Source organism: Lemur catta, chromosome 2 (assembly GCF_020740605.2).
Source record: "Lemur catta isolate mLemCat1 chromosome 2, mLemCat1.pri, whole genome shotgun sequence".
In the NCBI taxonomy this organism is placed as follows: Eukaryota; Metazoa; Chordata; class Mammalia; order Primates; family Lemuridae; genus Lemur; species Lemur catta.
Window position 1 is genome coordinate 13,859,793 of NC_059129.1, and position 14,100 is coordinate 13,873,892.

Below are 14,100 nucleotides of genomic sequence, written 5' to 3' on the forward strand. Positions count from 1 at the left end.
AAAGCCAAGCCTTAAACATTTTTTAATAATAGCGAAAGTCAGCAAACCTTGTGTGACTAGATAACAAATACTGAAGGCATGTGGGCCATCTGGTCTCTGTCATAATTACTCATCTCTGTCATTAGAGCACAAAAACCACCATGGCAATACAGAAATAAATGGACATATCTATGTTCCAGTAAAACTTTGTTTACAAAGTCAGGCCTTAGTTTGTTGACCCCTGCCTTATACAAAGAATAGACTGATCATATTATTGTGCACTGGCATGCTATGGTTATGTTCTGTTCCAAGTATTTATTTATATAAACTATGTGTTTATACCATAACACTTTTATATGTTCGTACCATAAAATTTCAAAGCATGGATTCCAACATGAATGACCTGTTTATGACTATTGTAATGGTATGTTCCTCTCTTCTTTCTTTAGTTTTCTCTCTACAACCAGCAGTTCCATGCCATGTTCCTAAAGAGGGTGATGTTCAGTTGTCGCAGCTGGAAACTGGTTTTGGTACAGATACTGGGACTTTTAGGTTCCTGTGCCTTACTCTTGAGTATTGATGACTTCGCACAGGGAGATACCATCAGGACGATGGATTTAAGTGAATATGGCCAAACCATCATGCCTATTTCTATTTCTGGAAATTCTTCTATGTCTCAATATTTCTTTAAAAACCTTAAGAATCTTCTAAAGATTAAGAACCAAAGAATTAAGAAGGTGCAAGGTAAGGTTCATTAGGGGAAAAAAAAAAAGAAAAAGACTGCTCTTAGAGATGGTCTGCTTGTGTTACTTCCAAAGAAGGATCTTAACTATAGTGTTTGGCTACCTGCTGCATTCTTTTCCTGCTAGTTACCAATATCTTAGACGCCATTAAATTAAAGTCAAGGAATAGCCTCTTTTAAAAGTGACTAGTCTCAAAAGTTAATTATTACTGTAGGCACTTTGGCTGTGGGTTGTCTACAAGGCATTTATTGTTCCTTTCAAAGTAAAAAAAAAAAAAAAAAAAAAAAAACCAAAAGTGCCAAAATAAATTTCACTGAAAAATTAAGAATGAAGTATTTAAAAGGTGCTGGCCAGAATACAGTATATCTTATGCGTGGAATGGTGGTCCCATGTCTTGCAAGCTATTCTTCAGTCTTCTAGACTGGTCATATGTAAAACAGGAATACTGAAGTCTTAGTGGGGTAGCTCCTAAAAACATATTTATTTTTAAGATAGTAATAATAATAGTTTACATTTACTGAGCATTTTTTAAAAATCCCTGCTAAGCACTACCTGCCTGTCATTTAATCTGAGTAATCACCCTATTTGGTAGGTACTTTTATTACCCTCAATTAAATGAGGAGCACTGATATTTGAGGAATTCAAGTAATTTTCCCCAAATCAGACATCTAGTAAATACAGAGACTTGAATTTAACCTTATCTGCCTTGCACCTAAAAACTTAACACTCATGCACCATATTACCTCTCTGAACATAAAATCTGCTGTCTTTCAAATGTAATTATTTCCTCCCAGATACTGGATATTTTTCCTTTAACTGCCACCTAATGGACAGTGTTCCTTAAAGTTAGCAAACAGCCTGCAAGATTAGGAAGCCTGATTTTATTTTCTTTCTCTCCTTCAGGTTTTGTTGTAAGGGATGAAAATACATTTGGAAGTGTTGATTGTTCCTTATCAACATGATCTTGATTCAACAACCTACAAATAATAGATTGGCTGATTATAATTATTTGTCCCTCCCTTGAAAGAATAATAGATGAGCATTTTTTTAACCAAGGTCACACAATAAAGAAAGAGGATAAAGAAAGCGTCCTGATCATAAAATGATTATTTTTGTATTGCAGTCTACCATTTACGAATTTAAAAATGTAAAATTATTAACTGAAAATGCTTTATTGTAACATGACTAAAATTACAGTAGAATAATACAGAAGCCCCATGATCGATATCTATTTTCAATAAAATATTATCTGCTCATTGCTAAAAATGATCTAAGCGTGGAGAGATACTCTTTAGGCTCAGCCAGACCAAGTTTGCTTTAAGAAACTTAAATTTTGGCTGGGCGCGGTGGCTCACGCCTGTAATCCTAGCACTCTGGGAGGCCGAGGCGGGTGGATCGCTCAAGGTCAGGAGTTCGAAACCAGCCTGAGCAAGAGTGAGACCCCGTCTCTACTAAAAATAGAAATTATATGTCCAACTAAAAATATATGTAGAAAAAATTAGCCAGGCATGGCGGCGCATGCCTGTAGTCCCAGCTACTTGGGAGGCTGAGGCAGGAGGATCGCTTAAGCTCAACAGTTTGAGGTTGCTGTGAGCTAGGCTGACGCCACGGTACTGACTCTAGCCTGGGCAACAGAGCAAGACTTTGTCTCAAAAAAAAAAAGAAAGAAAGAAAGAAACTTAAATTTTAAGTTTTGCTTTAATTATCCTAGCCACAGAACCCTTTATAATTTCTACTAATTTTATATGGCTTATGTATTCCAAATTCTGTGCCTTTTTTAACCTTATTTTTAAGGTAAAGAAAGGGCAAGAAATCCTTCAGAACTTGCTCATTCTTTTTCCCCAAACTACAGGAAAATGTTTTCCAATGAGGAAATAGAGTTCTAGGTAATTTCTCATCTTTAATTTTTTTCTTGAGTACTATATGCATTAGCACAGAGGAAATCACTGTCAACTTTTTATGCAAAGTGATGAAATAAGTGGATATGAGCTTTAGAAAGGTATTCTATCTCAATAACTGATAAAATGCCACGTGCTTTCCCTGACAGAACTAAGTATTTCCTCTTCTTTCATAATTTAGATGCATGCCTCTTTGGGAGAATGTATCACATTGAATTACAATTCAGTTCAAATGTACATTTTTTATCTGTCTCTCAAATTAGACCGCGGGGAGACAAAGACTTCCTTTACATCTCTAACCTAACTCAATTCCTGGCACATAATCATAATTAGATATAACCTTACCAAATTGAGTTGAGTATAGGGGAAAATTTGAAAAGAGGAGATACTAGAGTCAAAAAAGTCAGCTGCACTATAACTGTGATAGTCTAGGCAAAAGAGGATAAGGACCTACAAAATAGTAAGGCTGAAGGAAAAATGATAGGTTCAAAAGATTTATCAGAAGTGGACTAAATAGATTTGTTCCTCTGTCATAATAAATCGTTTTGTCTTTATATGTTGAGGAGAGTAAGAACCAGTAACACTGAGTTTGATCTTTTAATTCAATTTTTATGTCGAATAATGGTAGATGGACAGTTGTGAAAAATAACATTGAGAGATCCTAGGTACTAAGGGTAACATCTTACAGAACTATAGTACAGTATTACAAACAGGATATTGACATCGCTATACTCAAGATACAAAATACTTCCATCTGTTTGTGTCCCCCCCAAAATCATTTGTTACCTGGAGCCCTAACACTCCATGTAATGGTATTTAGAGGCAGGGCCTTTGCGAGGTAATTGGGCTTAGATGAGGTCATGAGGTTAGGAAGAGGAAGAGATGGGAGCTTATTCATTCTTTTCTCTCTCTCTTTAGAATTTTACAGGGTACGTACATTTTGGTTACATAATTTGCTTTTGTACAGTTTGAGTTGAATTTATAAGTGTGCCCTTCTCCCGGTTAGTGTGTACTGTATGTACCTGTTAGGTGTAAATTTACCTATCCCCTCCTCCCCCTCTTCCCACATACTTGATTTCCCTTGAATTTTACTTCCATACGTGCACAGAAGTGTTGATCAATTGATTCCAATTTAGTATTGAGTACATGTGGTGTTTGTTTTTCCATTCTTGTGATACTTCACTTAGAAGAATGGCCTCCAGTTCCATCCAGGTTACTAAAACGGATACTAGATCACCATTTTTTTGTGGCTGAGTAGTGCTCTGTGGTATAAACATACTACATTTTATTAACCCACTCATGTATTCATGGGCATTTGGGTTGATTCCACATCTTTGCGATTGTGAATTGTGCTGCTGTAAACATTCAACCATAATTGTCTTTTTTATAAAATGTCTTTTTTTCCTTTGAGTAAATGCCTAGAAGTGGGATTTGCAGGATGAAATGGTAGGTCTACTTTTCATTCTTCAAGGTATTGCCATACTACTTTCCATTAGAGGTTTTACTAGTTTCCAGTTCCACCAACAGTGTATAAGTGTACCTTTCTCTCCGCATCCTCGCCAGCAAGTGTCGTTTTGGGACTTTTTTTTTCTTTCTTTTTTTTTTTTTTGAGACAGAGTCTCACTTTGTTGCCCAGGCTAGAGTGAGTGCCCTGGTGTCAGCCTAGCTACAGCAACCTCAAACTCCTGGGCTTAAGCGATCCTACTGCCTCAGCCTCTCGAGTAGTTGGGACTACAGGCATGCGCCACCATGCCCAGCTAATTTTTTTCCTATATATATTTTTTAGTTGTCCAGATAATTTTTATTTCTATTTTTAGTAGAGACGAGGTCTCGCTCAGGCTGGTCTCGAACTCCTGACCTTGAGCGATCCACCCGCCTCGGCCTCCCAGAGGGCTAGGATTACATGCATGAGCCACTGCGCCCGGCCTGTTTTGGGACTTTTTGATAAGAGCCATTCTCACTGGACTTAGGTGACATCTCATTGTGGTTTTAATTGGCATTTCTTTGATGAATAGAGACATTAAGCATTTTTTCATGTGTCTGCTGGCCATTAGTCTATCTTCTTTTGAAAAGTTTTTGTTCATGTCTTTTGCCCACTTTTTAATGGAGTTGTTTGATTGTACTTGCTGATTTTCTTGAGTTCTTTGTAGATTCTGTTTATCAGCTCCTTATCAGATGTATAGCATGCAAATATTTTCTCCCATTCTATAGGTTGTCTGTTTACTCTATTGATTGTGTCCCTGGCTGTGCAGAAGCTTTATTTGATCAGTTCCCATCTATTTATTTTTGTTGTTTCTGTGATTGCTTTGAGGGTTGTCATAAATTTTTTTGTCTAGGCTGATATCTTTTAAGAGTTTTTCCAACATTTTCTTCTAGAATTCTTATAGTTTCATGCCTTAGGTTTAAGTCTGTTATCCATTGTGAATTAATTTGTGTTGAGGTAAGAGATGTAGATCCTGTTTCAGCCTTGTATATGTGGCTATCCAATTTTCTCAGCACCATTTATTGAATAAGGATTCTTTACCCCAGTGTATATTTTTGCCTGCTTTGTCAAAGATTAGATGACAATATAAGGATGGTTTTGTATCTGATTTTATATTTGTACCTATGGATGTCCAATTGCTCCAGCAACAGTTGCTCCATTTATTGAGTGGCAATATCCATTTAATCATTGTGTACCTTTCAAAAATGAGTTGGGCATCTGTGGGTCTATTTTTGGGTTCTCTATTTCATTAATCTGTGTATCTAGTTCTTCACCAGTGCCACCCTTTAAAGCTGGTAGACTAACAAAACTTGGAATTTTGTTAGAAGTTAGATTAAATCTATATATTAATTTGAGGAGAATTGACATCTTTACTATGTTGAATCTTTCAATCCATGAGCACACTATGTCCCACCCTTTATTTAGGACTTCTATGATTTCTTTCATCAGTTCTGTGTAGTTTTCCACATATAAGTCCTATATATGTTTTGTTAAATTTATACTTACATATTGATACTTACATATACATATTACATATTGATACTTACATATTTAGAATGAACATAAATATTATACTTTACATTTCAGTGTCCATATGCTTATTCTAGTATATAAAATGCAATTTTTATTCTTAACATGTTTATCTTGTATCCTATAACTTTGATGAACTCATTAGTTCTAGAATTTTTTCTTGTTGGTTCCTTGTGTAATTTTCTATGTAGACAATCATGTTATCTGCAAATCAAAGCACTTTTATTTCTTCCTTTGTAATCTCTGTACCTTTTATTTCGTATTTATACTTTATTAACACTGGATACAATTTCCATCACTAGGTTAAATCAGAGTGGTGAGAGTGGACATTTTTCCTTGTTCCCAATTTTAGGGAGGAAAAGTGTGAGTCTTTCTCTACTAAGCATAATGTTAACTGTGAGGATTTTTTTTTTTTTAGCTACTCTATATAAAGTTAAGGAAGTTCTACCTTATTCCTATTTTTCTCAGAGTTTTTATTATGAATGGATGTTGAGTTTTCTCAAAAGTATTTTTCTCCATAGATTTGTACAATTTCGTGATTTTTCTTTGTTAGCCTTTTATTATTGTAGGTGAAATTTGTACATATTCAAATGTTGAAGCAACCATGTATCCCCCCTGAGATAGATCCCACTTGGTAATGATGAATAATTCTTTTTATACATTGCTGAATTCTATTTGTTAATATTTTGTTAAAGAATTTTGCATCTATATTAATGAAGGATATCGGTCTGTAGTTTTTCTTTGTTATAGTATTTTTGTATAGTTTTTCCATCAGGTAATACTAGCTTCATAAAATGAATTAGAAATGTTCCCTCTCCTGTTTCCTAGAATACATTGTGTATAATTAGTGCTTATTCTTCTTTAAACATTTGATAGGATTCCCCAGTGAAAACATCTGGGCCTTGAGATATCTTTTTTGAGGAATTTTTAAGTTGAAAATTACATTTTTTTAATAGTTACAGTTATTCGAATGACCTGTTTCATAATGGGTGAGTTGTTGTAGTTTGTGTGTTTTGAAGAAATGGTTCATTTCATCCAAGTTGTCGAATTTATGTGTTGTATAGTCAGAGTTCTCCAGAGAAACAGAACCAATAGGGTAAATAGAAAGATTTATAAAAGGAGATTCATTATGGGAATTGCCTCATACGATTATGGGGGCTGTGAAGTCCCACAGTGTGCTGTCTGCAAGCTGGAGACCCAGGAAAGCCAGTAATTCAGTTTCATTCCAAAGGCCTGGAAACCAGGAGTGCTGATGTCTAAGGGAAGGAGAAAATGGATGGCCCATTTTCTCTCAAGAAGAGAGAAAAAAATTGCCCTTCCTTCACCTTTTTGTTCTATTTGAGCCCTCAGTGAATTGGATGATGGCCACTCACATTGATGAGGGTGGATCTTCACTCAGCCTACTGATTGAAATGCTCATCTCTTCTGGAAATACCCTCACAGACATGCCCCAACATAACATTTTACCAGCTATCAGGGTATCTCTTAACCCAGTCAAGTTGACACATACAATTAACCATCATGTGTTCATAGCATTCCTTTATTTTCCTTTTGATGTCTGCAGGATGGGTAGTGATTTTTTTTGTTTTATTCCTTATATTGGCAATTTGTGTTTTCTCTCTTGTTTTTCATCCTCTTTTTCTCTGTGTTTTTAACTGGGCATTCTAATCACTTCTCTTCCAGTTCCTTGATCTACTACTCTTCATTTGTGTTCAACCTACTATGAGTTATATATTAAATTCTTAATTATAATTCATGTTTTTTAATTCTAACATCAACATTTTGTTATTTCTAAGGACTCCAGTTCTCTGATAAATTCTCTAATACCCAGCTCACCTATAGATCTGTTTCTATTGTCTATGCTTTCTCTTGGGTTCTGTTTCTTGGTATACTTGATAATTTTTTAATTCAATGCCAGGTATTATGTATGCAAATTATAAAGATTCTGTATGAAATTGTCTTCTCCAAAGGAGGTTTAACTTCTGGCAGGCAGCAAGCTTAAGGAGAGATCTAAATCCAATCATGGATTGAGGTAATTTGAGGCTGGGTTGAACTTTTTATAAGAATTTGTCTATTAAGCTGGGCAGTGGTGTGGGCCTATAGTCCCAGCCCCTCAGAGGGCTGAAGTGGGAGGATTGCTTGAGCCCAGGAGTTTAAGGTTGTAGTGCACCATGACAGCACCTGTGAATAGCCCCTGAACTCCAGCTTGGGCAACATAGCAAGACCCAATGTCAAGAATAAAGAATTGTTCTATTTCTTACTCACTCTTACTGTATTACTGCTAGTGTATATCCCTTTTTGGGCCTCAGAACTGGAGAATATACCAAGGTACCTCCACCATTTATAAATCTATAAAGGCCTCAAAGAAAAGGGTGTAGAATGTTGGACTCATCTCCATATATTTCCATTCTTCTCAGGGTTTTGGCCTCCAAATTTTGATTGCTTTCCTAGGTCTCTAATACTCTCATTGAGGTTATTTTTAAATATTTTTATCCAGCTTTTCTGCTTTCCAGAGGAAGGTTTTGTCTGCTGTAAAATAAGCAATCAAAGCCATAAGTGGAAATATTCATAAATCAGTTTAAGACAGATAACTAAGTTGAGAGAGTCTATATTTTCTCAGTGAAGTATGAGGTTAGGTTATAGACTATGAAGTGAGAGAGCATGAAATTTAATGATGGAAGAAAGTGCTGGAGGAGAAAAGAAAATGTTGAAATAATCATTATAGGAAAATTGAAAGGGGTGAGAAGTAAAATTATTTATTCCTCTTCCCTGCCATATATTGTAGGTGATCTGTACTGTGGATGCAACTGACCAATATTCTTTTTTCATTGTAGGTGACGTACAGAGTTACTTGAGGGAAAATAAAGATTGTATTCATGTGTGTATTATTGCACTTTCCATTGAGGCAAAGGAAAGTGAAACAATATTTACTATTCTGTTCAACAATGAAGTATACCATTCACCACCTCTGGCCTTGTCAGTGTTAGACAACGTTCTTTTCAGGTTACTCGCTGGCAATGAGGCTTCCTTAACAGTCTCCAATAAACCTCAGCCACTCCCTCTTGAGAATGATGAAGAAAATTTAGAGTATGTGATTGTTTTTATCATAATTGAATTTTACATTTTAAATACATTATTCCCATCCTATCTGATCACATTTATATGATAAAAATTGATATTGATAGAAATCTGTCTTTTCTGCTCTGTTGATTCTCTGATATATCTTCTTTTATTCCTCCCTCTGTAGGTATACGACCGGACGTGAGGTGGCTTTAAGTTTACAGTTCGGTATGGCTCTTTTGGTCAGTGGATTTTGTATCCTGACAGTGACTGAGAGAACCACTAAAGCAAAGCACATCCAGTTTTTGAGTGGGGTCTCTGTCTTTGCATACTGGCTTTCTGCTCTATTGTGGGATTTCATCATCTTCTTCATTTCCTTCTGCCTCCTAATGGTGAGTGTTAGATAAAATTTCTCAAGGGTTTATTTTCCTTTTATACCCCATGGAAAATTCCTAGTCTCATGTTTTCATAAACCTGGCTATGTCTGTAAACTATCTTTGCTCATTAGTGTGGAAGACACGTTGCAAAAGTCTCATGGTAGAAACTTTCTCTCCCATGTCCTTAATTGAAAGAAAACAGCTTCTTTGGAACAGCACAAAGACCTCTCACAGACTCATTTTTCGTTTATTTTTCTCATCAACTTATGCTGACACCCCAAAACTGAGACATATTCTTACATGTAACATCTCATACTACCCAGTCTTGCCTAGTTGTGTACCCTAATACTGTGGTCCCCAACTCCCAGGCCATGGCCTGGTACCAGTCCATGGCCTCTTTAGAAAACAGGGCAGCTCGTCTCCGCCTGAGCTCCACCCCCTCATCCCTACCTCCTCCACCCCGTGTCCATGGAAAAATCGTATTCCGTGAAACCGGTCCCCGATGCCAAAAAAGGTAGGGGACCGCCGCTCTAATAGTACTTCTGGAGATACTATTGCCAACTTTTTTAGTCAAGTTTCTATCCGTTTATTTTTAAATTTTTATTAAACACCTGCTATCATACAGACACTATCTTGGGATTTAGTGTGTGGTTTGTTTAAATCCTATCTCCTGGTTCCCCTATGGGCATTCCTATCCAAAGAATCTATGTGTAAGATCACTATTTAGCTAAACTAGTGCCCAGTAATTTCCAATCCTGAACTTCACAAGTGTCAGTGCTTTGAAGACCACATCATAGATTGGAGAGTTAAATGAGGTTCATTATTTTTATTCACTCCAAATTTATACCCGTTCCATTTCTGTCAGTGGGAGATTAGAACAAAGAGTAAAATGTGTATGAATGCATACCTCCCTGTTCTCTAGTGAAATGTGATCACATGTATGTTCCAGAAAACTGCCCAATCATGTTAAAAATTTCTCCCTTTTGGTGTGTGTGTGTGTTGGGAGGGTGTGGATATGCACACTTTGGAGGTGGTGAATAATGGTAAATATGAAAGGTAGGTATGGGGTACATAGAGGCGAAATCACTGGGGTGGGGGCAAGTTTCTTTCCTAATGGTAGATACTAAGAATTTAATCATTAATAAGAATATGACTCATCTCTCAAGTAGTTTACTGTTTAGTAACAGACACAAGCTAACCATGAAAATAATTATAACAAAATATATTGATTTTTATTGTAAAAGTGTGTACTACCATTTTCCAATCCATCCTGTACAATGAACCAGGAAAAGTACTTTATCTCCTTTATACCTCCCTTTCTGGTCATCTCCTGATTTTTCTTCCATTTCTTTTATCATTTCCTTCTTCTCCTTGTTCCTTTGTTCTTTTTTTTTATTTCAGCATATTATGGGGGTACAAAAGTTTAGGTTACATATATTTTGAGGGTACACTGCATAGAACTGAAATTCTCCCAAGGACTTTTAAGAACAAAGGGAACGAATTCATTCCCTTTGTTCTTAAAAGTCCTTGGGAGAATTTATTTAAGTTCCATGCAGTGTACCCTCAAAATTACTTGTGTATGAGTGTATGTGTGTGTGAATATGTTGGCCTGAATTCTATATATGTGCATGCTTTTGAAATGAAAATAAATAGGTAAACATTCTTATCCCAAGGTTGAAAGACATCAGGAAGTTCTCTCTATATATTAATACATCCTACATATTGTTACACACTGCTCTGTGGTCAAGGACCTTCATGCTAGAAGTGGTAGGGAGAGGGTTGTTGTTGGTAATACGGAGAGAAACTTTGGTACAGAGATACCCAAGTTAGTATCTGTTAGTACAGTGATACCCAGGTTAGTAAACCGCTGGAAGTTCTCTCTATGCACATCTTCTATACTGCTGTCAGTGAAAGTTATGCCATACTGCTCATCATTTACCAGGCAGCATGGCAAGAGCAAACCTCTATCCCTTTTGAGAGCCACTAATCATGTCTGTCACCACAGGACCTGCTGAAGTCAAGGAGCATTGCTTCTGGGACCATTATATTCCTTCCACCCTTCCACCATTCCCTGCCAACTGACGCAATACACACATATACTGAGAGTTGGACTCGATCAGATAATTTCTGAGTCTTCAAATCATTGTTTTAGCTGCATTTCCAAAGGTTTGATGTGTCATATTCAAAATATTTCCAGAATCTTTTAAATGTGAAATTTTTGAAGGGTATTGTTTACTACATGGCTAAGGATATTCTTGTTATCATTGTGGCTCATAGCTTAATTTAATATGGCCAGAGAGCGAATGAATGATTTTAATCATTTGAAAGCGATTTTAAAAATTGGTCAATTTTTGGTACACACTCTAATATTACATAAAAGGAGTATGTATTCTCACTTAAAAACAGTTATGAAGCTAACATAACCCCCAATACTAAGGCAAGACTATGACATAAAAGAAAATCACAAGCCAGTATCTCTGATGAACGTGCGTGTACAAATCCTCCACAAAATTCTGGCAAACTGAATGCAGCAGAACGTTAAAATTATTATACAGGGATAGAATCAAGATGGCCAACTGGATGTGGCTAGTCTATTCCTCCTCCATGGAAAGAAATCGGAATAGTCGGTAGATTCTCACCTTTTGAACAGATTGTCTAGGAGAGAATGCTAGTATTAACCAGAGAAGCAATGGGAAGCACCAAAAAAGTGGGTAAGGAGAGGGTTCAGGGCAACTTGCCAGCCAGGGCCTGGCTGACAGCTGAGAGAAGCTCTTAGATGTGGGAAAACAGTAACAGAGAAGCCCCCGGGGCTTCTCCAAGATGAGCTTTTACAATCTTGGCTACAAGAGAACCCCACAACCCACACAGGTCTTGGGCCTCACATAGGGTGCTGCTTAGAAAATGCACAGAGATGATATTCCAGAAAGGGAACTCGTGTGGAATCCCATGGGTATCAGAACCCAGAGCAGCTTACGCCCAGAGCCATTCTGAGAGCCCAGAGCCCGGGGAACCACAGGTGCACCTGCAGCTACAGCGCAGCTCTGAGGAGAGAGAGAGAAGCCCAGGTGCTCCCACACACCCCCGGGAAGGTGTCCACTGCCCTGTTGTGGGCTGCAGGTGAGACTGAGATGTATATAGACAGCGTTTTCCACAGTTTCTCTCCCAAGCTGACTGCCTGCGTGGGGCCTCCAGCCTTTGCTGTCACAGGTCCAAGGTTCCGTTTTGTGAGTTTCACCTAGGGCAGTGCCCTGCCCATGGGCTGAGTTTGTGCTTGACATAGCAGCAGCCCTTACCTGGTTGGGGAGGCAGAAGGGAAACCCAGCTTTCCAGCACACATCTGGGACGGTGCCCACCATCCTGCAGTCAGCTGCTGTGGGACCTAGTCTCAAACAAACTTCACTCCCCACAGTGTCCTGCCAGAGCAGCCTGCCTAGGAAGGGCCCTACCCTCTCTAGCCACAGGCCCAGGACACCATTCCGGGAGTTGGAAGCTGGACAGCACCCATCCCTCAGGCTGAATTTGGGCTGACACAACTCCACCCAGCTGAGGAGGAACAAGGGAACCTAAGCTCTCCTACACACAACTAGGACAATTCATACCAGCCTGGTGCAGACTGCAGAGAGACTGAGATGCAAGCGGATGGCACTCTACTCAGCAACTTGCCCACACTGTTTGCCTGGAAGAGGCCCCACTGGGGAGTTTCAAGCTAGGCAGTGCCCCACCCTTGGGCTGAATTTGAGCTATTTCCAGCCTGCCCAGCTGAGGAGGTGGAGGGGAGTTCAAGCTCTCCTACCTACTCCTAGGACAGTGCCCACCACTCTGCTACAGACTGCAGTGAGACCAAGACAGGAGCAGATAGCACTGCACCCAGCAGCTTGACCACACTGCCTAGAAGAGGCCCAATCCTCTATGGACACGTGCCCAATGTGCCGTCTTGGGAGTTTAAAGCTGGGCAGCCTGGGAGGAGATGTGGAGATGAGAAACTCCCCTCCTTCAACCATTCAATGCTGCAGACATAGCCACCTCTGCTCTCAAGCGCAAGCTTTTGGTGTGGGTGAGCTGCAGGACAACCAGTTCTAGGCTGGTGGGTAGGATACATCCCCAATAGTACTCTGCTCACTGCACCATGTTCTGCACAGATGGTGTGGCTCCTTTTGCTCCCTTCATGGATGGGCAGTGTTTTTGCAGCTGTCCCAACCCAGGAATAGCTCCTGGGTCTCTAAATCACTGGATTTAGCAAGTCCCTGGCACAAACACACACCCCCTGCCAGAGCATTTCAGCCACAGCCCATAACCAGACTGGTTGCCCTGCACACAGCAGGTTGAGATGCCCCCACCACCTCTGATGCAGCTGGGTCAAGAAGCTGGGAATCTGGGCACCTTTGTGCCCCTAAAGGACAGAAATCATGGTCATTGATGAGAGAGGGAGGTGTGAGTAGCATGTGTGCCCCACAGCTGCCTACCTCTGCTAATCTTGTCAAGAGGGTTGCCCACTCCTGTCACAGGCTCACAGTGTATCTGCCCTTCTCCTGCCTGAGCATTCTTCAGGAGCAGATCACCTCATCTCCCTCACTACCACAGCCAGTGCCTGAACTCAGGGAAGCTGGAGGAAAATTTTCTAGCCTACTCTCAGTCTGGTCCTTGGAACACAAGCATGCCATCCAGATGCCTTATATCTGGGGATTACCTAACCTAGTCCACCTGGCACCTGAACAGTCTACCAAGGGTCTAATGTCCAACTAACACAAACTTCCAGCAACACCACAATGAGTACCTATCTGCACGAGCTGAAAGGCACTGTACCTCTTCCTCTCTACACTGAGCAGTGGAGTTCACAGCAGAAGAGAAAAGGTGCAAGGCTATCTGTTTTGAGCTTAGGGAAGAGGTTCCAGATGAGAAGGAACCAGCGTAAGAACTCTGGCAATATGAAAAAAAAAAAAAAAACAGGTTCTCTGAACACCCACAAAGGATCACACTAACTCTCCAGCAGTGGACTCGAACCAAAAGAAAATTTTTGAAATGTCAGGTGG

The 14,100-nt window shown here is 39.2% G+C and overlaps 1 protein-coding gene across 3 annotated transcripts in view; it reads left to right on the forward strand.

Annotated features, from left to right (window-relative positions):
• Window positions 1-14,100, forward strand: part of LOC123632464 (phospholipid-transporting ATPase ABCA3-like) — a 65,705-nt gene that overhangs the window by 20,880 nt on the left and 30,725 nt on the right. For all 3 annotated transcript variants that reach the window (XM_045542755.1, XM_045542757.1, XM_045542758.1), the window contains 3 exons: window positions 429-723; window positions 8,468-8,720; window positions 8,881-9,085. In XM_045542755.1, the coding sequence (XP_045398711.1) occupies window positions 429-723; window positions 8,468-8,720; window positions 8,881-9,085 (753 nt within the window). The remainder of the gene's footprint in view (window positions 1-428; window positions 724-8,467; window positions 8,721-8,880; window positions 9,086-14,100) is intronic.